At 33.3% G+C, this 11,901-nt stretch overlaps 1 protein-coding gene across 1 annotated transcript; it reads left to right on the top strand.

The window, feature by feature from the left end:
* The first annotated feature begins 627 nt into the window (after positions 1-627).
* On the top strand, positions 628-8,169 carry LOC111088684 (LIM and calponin homology domains-containing protein 1-like). The gene is made up of 3 exons (XM_022399466.1): positions 628-1,116; positions 4,758-4,922; positions 6,880-8,169. The coding sequence occupies exons 1-3, from the start codon at positions 861-863 to the stop codon at positions 6,900-6,902; spliced, it is 444 nt and encodes a 147-aa protein (XP_022255174.1). The 5' UTR covers positions 628-860; the 3' UTR covers positions 6,903-8,169.
* Positions 8,170-11,901: the final 3,732 nt, after the last annotated feature.

Genomic DNA, 11,901 nt, shown 5'->3' on the forward strand with positions numbered 1-11,901 from the left:
CCATAATTCCCACCGAGGAACTGTAAACCTCAAAGAAATAAACCATAATTCCCACCGAGGAACTGTAAACCTCAAAGAAATAAACCGTGACTTATTTTCGGAAAGTAACTTTTATTTTTGTCTACTTAATGTTTCAGAGTATTAGCTTTATCAGGAGAGCATAAAAACTTTTCAGTAAAGTATTACTAACAAGTAGGCTTGCAACAAAACATACAAGAACAAAGCAGCTCTAGTCCAACAATACCCATAACATTACAACAACTGTATAATAAAAGCTTGAGAAACATAGTTTTTACTTTCAACAGAGGTTAAATACATTCAAAAAAGGTATTCTTAAATTAAAGTTTGAAATACACAGACATGCGTACACACGTCTATACAAATCGAGCAGCATCCACACAATTGTATATACCATTGTAAAACAGTAACTAATGCTTTTTGTACTTAACCTCAAACAGTGCAAGATAATATCTTTTGAGCCACATGTTTGTGAAATATGTCGCAGACTTCAACTTGAAAGTATGTCTGTTAAAACCATGAAAGAAAGAATAGGATATATTAACACTCATGTTTGTTAAATCTCGTGTAGTATATAACTTACTAATACATAATTTAATTCCCACATATAGGTAGCTATTGATAAGAGACGGTCAGAACCTCCTCTTCGAGAACAGAAATACAACATAAATCATTGGCTGATTCAGGAAGCAGAAATCAGACGCATTAGAGAAAAAAATGAAAGAGAAAAGCATAGAACACCAAGTATCCATCAGGATGTACACATTAAACAAACTGCACCTTTTCAGAATGGAAACCAAGCTGTAATCAGAACAAACAAAAATCTCCCAAGGCCCACATCAATGCCACCCCCAACACCCCCTAAACCTTCTCATATAGTTGGTAAAGTTTCATTAGACCAGAACTTGGAAGATCTGTTGAAGTTTCAACCATCAGGACAAGTCAGGCGCTTCTCCCAGGGCAGCCCGAACACAAATGGTGGACACAATTGGATCGGTGGGTTTACTCAGACTGCTGGTAGAGATCTTCCCAAACAGCAAGACCCCATGCTTTCTGTTAGTGGGAGAAAACGGTGTTGCAGTTGTGGCAACGAATTAGGTAAGTCATTAGCTTGCTTATTATATGACTTATTGCAAAATTCCTTATTTTGTAATGTATTTTTGTGTAAAACCAAGACAGTCTGAAAACGTTACTAAAGTCCCTTACTGTGTGTTTAGTTTTTGTTTAGATATCTGTTAATATATTACAAAGCAATAATAGATAATTTTTTCCTCTATGTTTATTTACGAATGGATCATGTTCTGTTATGTAAATTGAGCACTGTCATTCCAAACATGAAGTTATTTTACCAAGAAAAGGAAAGGCTATATATAGATATCTCTAATACTATTAGTTAAATTAATTGTTAATAGTGATTAAATCAATACTATAAAACAATAATGAACTTAATATGAAATAAACATTACAATAGAATTGCCATTGTTGGTCCTAGTTGTCAAGTTGATGTCATAGCAAATGTTGCCTATGGTAATAGCACCCAGATGTATTGGAGATATCCCATCTATCACACAACAAAAAAAACTAATCATGGCAGGAATTTAGTTTGATGGAAGAGAAAACAACGTGATAGTTGCCTGCTTTTCCCAACAGGGGGTGTTCAGGAATAGTTGTTCTCCTTCAACCCCGCGTGTGAGAATAATTAGCTGTAGTGACTATAATCACGTTTAGAAACATTGATGGGGAATTTATGAGAGAAAGCTGTGAAGAAGGTCGGAGAAGGCAAGGTGAAGGTCTTTTCCAATGGTTGTTGGTGATGAGCAGAGATGTTGTGGCTGTTGATGATGTGTAGAGGTGAAGAGCCGAGACGAGACAGAGAGATCCAAACATGCATTCGAAGAAATAACTTTAAATTGTATTTTCTATTAATAAGACTTGGAATTATTCTAATATTAGTTTGGAACATTCTGAATTTAGGAACTAATTTCATTTTTAAATAAACTTTATAGAATCAGATTTTATAGAAAGGAATTGGATTGGAGGCCCTTTTCAGGGGGGCAAGAACCATACAGTCCAATGCCCAGGTGAATTTTGTTGTAGGGAGAAACTGGAGTGCCCAGAGAAAACGCACTTTCACAGGACAGACATTGAATAATCTATCTGTCCTGTGCCCTGGCTCTAAAAGAAAGCGTGATGGATAATAGTAACAACGTGACATAGTGTTCAACCTTTTGTGTGTGTGTGTTTTATTATTTGTTTTTTTGTTCGCAAAACAGATTCTTTGGCGAAGTATGTTTGGTAAAGATGGTTGTAAGTCCATGTAGTGCAGCTGTCAATATATTTCTCTTTTCTGTTTTTTGTAATATATGAAAGCTAGTTCAGTTAGTCTATTTTTAAAGTGTGTAGGTTGCTGATTTTATGTATATAATTTACTGGGGTAAATTTTGGAAGCCTTAGGGCTAATCTTATTGCACTGTTTTGTTGTATTTGTAGTTTTTTAAGGTTATTTTCTGACACATTATAGGTTATCTGACAGCCATATTCTATAAGTGGGTGTACAAACATTTTGTATATTTTTAGGGATGTTGAGGGTGTGCAGCTTGTATGCTTGCCTGAAATGAGCTTTATGTAGTTGATATGTTTGCGAATCGAGGCGTGTATGTTCTGAATATGTTTGTTCCGTGTTAGATGGTTGTCAAAGGTAATAACGAGAAGTTTGATGTTGTTACTCATTTTTATTTGTGTCTCACAACTTAAGTTTGATTTTTTTAAGAGCTTTCATATGTTTGCATAGTTTTTCAAAAAGGCTGTTGCTTGTGTTTTTGTTGGATTTAGTATCACTCACCATTTTTGACACTATTTAAGAATTAAATTCATTGATTTTTGGATGTGGGTGGTTGCTATGAGTGGGATTCTAGATATACACCACAGACTGCTATTTAGTCAGCATATTGAGAGTGATATGTATATCTTATGTTGGGGAATGGGATGTCGTTAACAAATATAGGAGTTCTTCCTAGTGAGTGGTTCCTTCGTCGGGGGTGGGGGGGGGGGTTCAGTAGGTGTGTTCTTGCCTGGGTACGCCTCATATTAATGCATTTTCGAACCCATTGGAATAACAAACTTCCTTCCTTTTGATCTCCTGTCCTGCATTCCACAGCTCTGGAGGTAGATGCATTCAGTTAGGATTGTAAAGGCCTTCATCTCTCTCTCTCTCTCTCTGCTTACCCTCCAATCAGACTCCTCTACAGGGTTCTGTCTCTCATACAGAGCAATCCTTGCTGTATATTGCTGGTTGCTCCATATTGGCCTACTCAATCGTGGTTTCCCATACTTTAGCCCTTAGTGGAACAGCAACCCCTTTCCTTACCCCAATCCAGGTTTCTACTCTAGCAACCTCAATTGGACATGTTTCATCCAGAGTCGCCAAACTTCGTCTTCACATGAGGCTTTTGCCTGGTCAATTGGCTCCTCTCAGGACTCATTACCCATATAGTTTCTTTGCTTACCCAATCCATATGTTCTTCCTCACTGTCCGTGTATCAGCTTCGAAGGTCTACCATTTGCCTGGGATTTTGTCCTTCTCATCATTCAGTTTCTCACATGTCTAGGTTCTTTAACTGGTTATTTGATCAAGGTTTGTCTTTGTCTACTGTTTCTAGTTATCATGCTGCTCTGTCCCACACTTTTCACTTCTCCCATTTTCATAGATCCTTCTTCTCCTTTGTTATTTCTATTCTTTTCCATTCCTTTCGTAGTGATATGAATGTCAGAAGCTATGGTTTGTTCCCGTAGAGGTTTTTTTTCAATGTAAGAATTTTTCTTGCTTTTAAAGAGCAGTTTCAAAATACATTAGAAATATCTGGAGCAAACATCACCCGAGCAGCCCAAAAGTCATTTCTCATTCATCAGATTTCTTTGTTTTTACCTTCTTTTTATAGCTTTTGCCAATGGTTCTTGATCAGCCTTCATACATTTCCAAAGCTATTTTGATCTTAATTGTTTAGAAATTATTTTTCTTTTCTGTTGATTTTTTAAAACATGAAGCTATTATAAAAGAAGCATTTTCTTTTTGCTTCTTTAATTGATCTAAGCAAAAATCAATAACACTTCTTCACAATGACATGGCCAGGTGGTTAGGGCGCTCTGCTCGCAATCTGCGGGTCGCGGATTCTCATCCCCGTCACACCAAGCATGCTCGCCCTTTCAGCCATGGGGGCATTATAAATTGACAGCCCATCCCACTATTCATTGGTGAAAGAGTAGCCCAAGAGTTGACGGTGAGTGGTGATGACTAGCTGCCTTCCCTCTAGCCTTACACTGCTAAATTAGGGACGGCTTGTGCAGATAGCCCTCGTGTACCTTTGCATGAAATTCATAACAAACAAACAACACAATGACATTTTACAAAAAGAATTTGCAAAAGCAAGGAAACATATTTTAAAGTTCTCAAAAATTATAACAGACAAATAAAAGGCTATGAGCTACATCTGCAAATAAAGTATAGGATATGAGATTAAAGAAACATCTCAGACTTTTTTTGGGTGAATGTGAGATGGGAGATAAGATTGGGTGTAAGCTTACTCCCAGACTCTGTAATTGATAACATAAATGACCTAGGTTAACCCTGAGAACTAGAACTGAGAGTGTGCCATTTAATTATTCATAATTTTATCAAATGAAGCAGTTGTAGTAAGGATAATTGTAGCAGTTGTTTAACTGTGCATGTTACTTACTCTTAGGACGAGGAGCAGCTATGATAATAGAATCCCTCCAGTTGTTCTACCACATCCAGTGTTTTTGCTGTAGCGTGTGCCAGACCCAGCTGGGGAACGGATCATGTGGCACGGACGTTAGAGTGAGGAACAACAAACTTCACTGTCAGAATTGTTACAGCAATGATGATGGTATGGAAGTCATTTTGAGTTGATCTATTAATAATAGCCAAGGATAAGCCAGAAAAGCTAAAAATTTCATCTAAATCCGTCCATTGATTGATGCTATAATTAACTAAACTGTAGAGAAGAATGGTTTTACTAAATGCACAACAGAAATATAAATCTTTGATTGTTTAACATTTATGTAACTTTCACTAATATTTACATTGTAGTATTTTTATGGAAAATGACTTGTATTCTTTGAAAATAGTAAGATGAGTATTTTACCATTTTTACTATTTCTGTGTTTTTACACTTTGTCATGAACCTTATATTTATCACATGCTTATCATATAATTTAACATACAAGGTAATTCTTTGAAAACTGTAAATTGGTTATTTTTACCATAAACGAACTTTTACACTTTGTCACAAACCTTGAATTTACTGTATAATCTAACATAAAAGGTAAGCTAAAGATTCAGATTTCTGTAGATGCTTTCAATAAATCACTTAATTAATTATCTTTTTAATTTTTATTTATAAGATATAAAAGAATAAAATATCGTCTGTATTTATGAGAACATTTGGTTAAAGTTAAAAATTCTGATTTTTTTGTTTCGTAATACCATATAATATGTATATACAGGGTGATTATAAAGAAAGTTTCACAGTTCATTGCATCATATCTCACAAACGGTAGGACATAGGAAGGTGAAGTTGGATCATAGCCATGTTAAAGGTGTCATGCAAATATCATAGTTGCCATATTTTGCCACCAGGGATGCTACTACAACCTAATGTCTGATCAGTTGTTTTCCTCAAGCATCCAGAATGCATTGCAACCATGTGACAACAGACATTACAGTAACAATATGTATCTTAAGTGGTTCACTGGCCACTTCCTGGGCAAGTGGATCCTTGTGACCTGGAATTGTGGGAAGCTTTCCATGAATGACTTTAGCTGTCCCCATAACAAGAAATCGGCTGGTATTAAATCCAATGAACGAGTTGGCTGTTTATAAGGAAAGTGATGAGCATTGCATGGTATCATGAAACATTTACAGTGTAGGTTTGTCATCCATATGCTGATGGTATTTCACATAGTATAGTCCAGTAATAAAGTCAGCTGTAAAATTACACTGTCACCTGAACATCATGGATGTGTGCAGGAAGGGTTACACGTGGATTAGTTTTCAACTAGATAATGCAGTTGCACGTGTTGACACTTCCAGAATGGGTGAAGTGTGCTTCATCAGTCCATAAGATATTGGCAAACCATTTATCATGGACTTCTAGTCTTGCCAAGATCTGCAAAGCAAAACAATACATCGGGTTAAATTAATATTTTTTTGATGCTTTAACACGATGACGCTTGCAAGGCAACATTCCCAAAGCTGACTGAAGAGCCTTATAAGCAGTTTAAATTGGCAAATCCAGACACCAAGCATCATAATTTATGTGCACTTGTCTTGCTTGTTTTGCAATATATGGCTGACCTGAGTGACAATTTCATTAAGGTTGGTGGTTTATCACAAGTACAACATGTGTCAAGTTTTTTTAATGAACTTGTACATAGCAATCCTCAACAAAGCCCTTCTACGGTATTCCCTGAGAACTGTCTCAGCATTGCATCCTTTGGTGTAATAACGTTTGACTAGTTTACTTCTGCACCCTTATCTGTTTCCTGGTGGTTGAATTATCTGCACTTTCTTTACAATCACCCTCAATATTGTAAATCTATCTCTATTGTACAGTCAAATGTTGTTGTGTATTGCAAGACCTTTCTGTTTGTTAACACTTTATTTGGGGAATTTGGAGTAAATTAAAGAGCTCAAAATTTTCAGACATATAGATAGTTGTCAACTTACACTTTTGTAGTCCATGATGCTAGGAATGTTTTTTTTTATAACATATTTTTGTGAGGAATGAGTTTTGATTATTAAACCTGAATGGCTCAGAAGTTAACTGAATTTTTGTATTTCAGGTTTAAAGTTCAGTCAAGTGTGAGATGAGGAGTGGCCAAATTTAGAGTGTGAAAGCAGACAATTTGTTCTTGCTGAATTAATACATTATAATGTTCAAGTAAATATGATTGCTGGCTTTTGATCCACTACTTGCTAGAATTGTTAAAGAAACACTTTAACTTACAGATTATGTACAAGTAAATATGATAGCTGGCTATTCATCCACTGTTTGCTAGAATTGTTAAAGAAACACTTTAACTTACAGATTATGTACAAGTAAATATGATAGCTGGCTATTCATCCACTGTTTGCTAGAATTGTTAAAGAAAAACTTTAACTTACAGATTATGTACAAGTAAATATGATAGCTGGCTATTCATCCACTGTTTGCTAGAATTGTTAAAGAAAAACTTTAACTTACAGATTATGTACAAGTAAATATGATAGCTGGCTATTCATCCACTACATGCTAGAATTGTTAAAGAAACACTTTAACTTACAGACTGTTCTTCAAGTACAACACATGACATGATAAGGTTAAAAAGAATGTTTTAATTATACAATCAGCTTTAGAAGTCTTGAATGTTTGATTCCTCTATTTTAAAATAACATGAAATGCTGGATTGTTTTCTCTTCCTGCTTCAGTTTTGTTACATCTGAGTTTGTGTGGAGTTTGAACCGGTGGCTACTGTTGCAGTCCCAGACTATGTGTAATATACTCAAAGCTTATTTTAAAGAGTGGTATGTTTTGTGACTGTTACATATGTTTGTTTTTTTCAGTCCTTTCTGTTTGCTTTTGTTGTATAAAAAAAAAGATTAGTTTTATAAGCTAGTTAAGACTTTTTTTTATTTTTTATATTAGCCATGGAATCAGCGTATATATTAGATCATATACAGATAATATAGAGAGAAATAAAGGGAAGGGTGTGTTACATATTTCCTAACGGACAAGGTGCATGATGTATTAATAACTGTAGAAGCTGGAAGATTTTTTAACCTTTAAAATTAATTTGTACAATTTATCTTGTCATTCATGTCACAAAGTAGAAACAAATTGAGTTTTGCATAAGCTCTAACTTTTTGTCTGCTTCCATCCTTTCTTATAATATATATAGATCAAAATTATAGATATTGCACACGTTATGATATATATAGATCAAAATTACAGATATTGCATACATTATTATGAAACATAGATCAAAATTACGGATATTGCATACATTATTATGATATATAGATCAAAATTACAGATATTGCATACATTATTAGGATACGTAGATCAAAATTAAAGATATTGCATACATTATTATGAGATTAGATCAAAATTACAGATATTGCATACATTATTATGGTACATGTAATTTTGATCTTCTGTAATTTTGATCTATGTATCCTAATAATGTATGCAATATCTTATTGTATACATTATTATGATATATAGATCAAAATTACAGATATTGCATACATTATTATGATATATAGATCAAAATTAGAAATACAATAAACTATCTCATGTAATTAACTCAATGAGATCAATGGTTCTTTCAGAAATTATATACAAAATCTAAATTTCTTTAAGGTGCCAGTTTTTTGCCACCATTTTTTTGTTCATTTGTAGATATGCTGAGTTTTTATAGTTGTGTGTGATTTTACAAATTATAAATATTAGATTCTGATAAGTTTGAGGTATTGTACATGTATTATTATGAGTAAAACTGGATTAATACATTTACACGAATGACTTTGAAAGTAACCTAGTTGGGTGTAAAGAAATGTTCTAATTATCTTCTAAGAATATAGCTTTGTTTGATACGAGCACCAGAAAAATCTGCTTTGGTTTTTTTAATTACCTACTCGGGCAGAATAAAGTTAACAGGAGGATTGTTAATGTACATTTTAAAGAGTGTGTGTAAAATAATTAAGTAGCTGTACAATGTTGTTAGGTTACAATCTCAGTTTTTATAATTATTTTACAATTTGATTTGTAACATACAACTCTATTTTTTTGTTTGCACATTTTAAATTTTCTTTTCAGCAGGAAAGAAAGATAGTTAACTTTCTTCCTATTATATCAAAGATTTTGAAACTGAATTAAAAATTATTTTATGATTTTTGAAATTTGTTGAACTGAGAGTGAAAGCAATTTAAAAAAAGAAAGAAGTTAAGAATCAGTTTTACATGAATAAATTTAAAAGATATGAAATCTAAAGTTTGTTACAAATCAATTCTATAAAAACTGTGAATTTATTTATATATGAGCTATAATTTTGCTTCTTAAGTGAGTTTAAAGTTATTTTAAATGACCCTCATTGATGTTTCGTTATTAACATATTTCTGTTTGGCATTATCAAAACAGACTTTAGCTTTTTAATTTTCCCGCATTGTGATTTGATATTCATCATTGGTCTATCAAAAAGGGAGTGGCTTACTTTGACTTGTATATCATGAATATATATTCTTTCTCTGATATCAGTAAATTCTCAAAGATATGCTAATAACAATTAATGGTTATTAACACTTAACCACATTGTTGCTTTTAACTTACGTAAAACCTGAAATGACCTCTTGTAACTTTTCTATCGCGAAAGTTTAACAGAGCTACGAGCAGACTAATATAATTGGTTATTTTCTTGTTATATTATATGCCCTACATTATTACTACATAATCAGAGAGATATTTGCACATCAAAAAGTTAATTTTCTGTGAAATGTCAGAAGATATTTATTTTACGAGTACTTGGAACTAAGCTTTATAGTTTGTATGATGTAGAAAATTTATCTGTATTAATAAAAGTTTCTTTACAAATAGTAGTGGTTCATCTTGTTAATTAAGTAGTCTTTTGAAAAACCATCAGTTACTGTATTTTTCTTCTTCACTTTGCCATTCTGATAATCAAAACTACAGATAAGGCTCAAGAAATAAAAGTTTAATACAAGCTGTCTGCTACCTGTTTTGACTCCATTGATCCATAGCCTAAAATGACCACCAGTATTGTAGCTCCATTTGTCAGATACTGTGAACAACTTACTGTCCATCAGTTCTTCAGATATAAATACTGTGAACAAGTAAATGTCAATAAGTATTGTGGTATTCCTTCTTCAGTTATAATATACAAATACTGTGAACAACTTACTGTCCATCAATTCTTCAGTTATAATACATAAATACCATGAACAAGTAAATGTCCATCAGTATTGTGGTATCCCTTCTTCAGATATATATATATAACGTGAACAAGTAAATGTCCATCAGTTCTTCAGATATAATACATAAATACTGTGAACAATTTCCTGTCCATCAGTTCTTCAGATATAATACATAAATACTGTGAACAATTTCCTGTCCATCAGTTCTTCAGATATAATACATAAATACTATGAACAAATAAATGTCCATAAGTATTGTGGTATCCCTTCTTCAGATATACAAATACTGTGAACAAATAAATGTCCATCAGTTCTTCAGATATAATACATAAATACTGTGAACAAATAAATGTCCATAAGTATTGTGGTATCCCTTCTTCAGATATACAAATACTGTGAACAATTTACTGTCCATCAGTTCTTCAGATATAATACATAAATACTATGAACAAATAAATGTCCATCAGTTCTTCAGATATGATACATAAATACTGTGAACAAATAAATGTCCATAAGTATTGTGGTATCCCTTCTTCAGATATACAAATACTGTGAACAAATAAATGTCCATCAGTTCTTCAGATATAATACATAAATACTGTGAACAAATAAATGTCCATCAGTATTGTGGTATCCCTTCTTCAGATATAAACTACCAATACAGTAAATGTCCATCAGTATTGTGGTACCCCTTCTTTGGATATATTATATAAATACAGTAAGCACATAAGTGAAGGATATGTTACATATTGCATACTTTTTCCAGAACTTATATGTGCAGATGTTCAATTTGGTATGGAGTGTTATCACTATAAGCAGCGATATGATATGCTGTTTATGAACTTATCTCGTTAAAATGTGGGGTTCAATTCCCTGTGGTAGACAGAACAGGTAGCCCAGTGCTCTAAACAACAATCCATTTAATATAGTATGAGGTGTTATCATTATAAGCAGTAATATGATGAAGACTTCCTATAGAATGTGACATAACTATTTCCTGAGAACAAGTATATATAAGTGCTGGCCAGTGTGGAATGTTTACACATTGTCTTGAATTTATTTTCAGCAGGGTTTGGAGGTTTAAGTACACATTATCTTAAAGCAGAGTTTGAAGGTTTAAGTACACATTATCTTAAAGCAGGGTTTGGAGGTTTTAGTACATATTGTCATAAACGTTTTACAGGTTTAAGTACACATTATCATAAACGTTTTACAGGTTTAAGTACACATTGTCATAAAACAGGTTTAACTACACATTATCATAAAGCAGGTTTTTGAGATTGAAGTACACATTGTCTTAATGCTGTTTCAGAGGTTTTAATATACATTGTCGTAAAGCAAGTTGCTATAGGTTTAAGGTTGTTATCGTGTATGTGATATCCACAGTATTTAAGAATTTCATTCACTTATCTAGCACTCTGTGAGATAGAAGTTTGAAGTTCTGGCCATCAGTGCTGATAACAAAGATTTCGTGGCTTCCTCTACACAGGAAGATGAAGAGTTATCCATCTAAAATTTAAACTGAAATTCCTCATTGGCCAGTACAAGCTTCCAATGGTTTATAGCCCATTTATACATTCTATTCCGGTCCAGCCTCTGGTTGACTTGCAAACTACTTTGAATATAGATAATATTGATCTAAACAATTCCTGAATGTTTGGATTGATACATATTGTTACGTATCTGCTTGTTTGATAATTTCCCGTAAATATTATTTCCGAGAAACTTCAGCGATACAAGTCCTTTCTTAATTAAAACTAGTTTATTCTTTCTCGTTACAAACTTTGTAGTACTTAATTTCCACAGTCACTTTAAACTTAACTACTGTTATAAACACACGCTATAGTTCACAGCGATTCACACACATTACTTACGGTGCCTACTGTTCGCTTGAC

This window comes from Limulus polyphemus, unplaced genomic scaffold (genome assembly GCF_000517525.1).
Source record: "Limulus polyphemus unplaced genomic scaffold, Limulus_polyphemus-2.1.2 Scaffold4239, whole genome shotgun sequence".
Classification (NCBI taxonomy): Eukaryota; Metazoa; Arthropoda; class Merostomata; order Xiphosura; family Limulidae; genus Limulus; species Limulus polyphemus.

Bases quoted from the DNA above. Each gene is read 5' to 3' on its own strand.
- LOC111088684 (XM_022399466.1), top strand. From the start codon at position 861: ATGCCACCCCCAACACCCCCTAAACCTTCTCATATAGTTGGTAAAGTT. The intron at 1,117-4,757 runs GTAAGTCATTAG...ACTTACTCTTAG, and splicing joins CAGTTGTGGCAACGAATTAG to GACGAGGAGCAGCTATGATA. The intron at 4,923-6,879 runs GTATGGAAGTCA...TTTGTATTTCAG, and splicing joins TTGTTACAGCAATGATGATG to GTTTAAAGTTCAGTCAAGTG.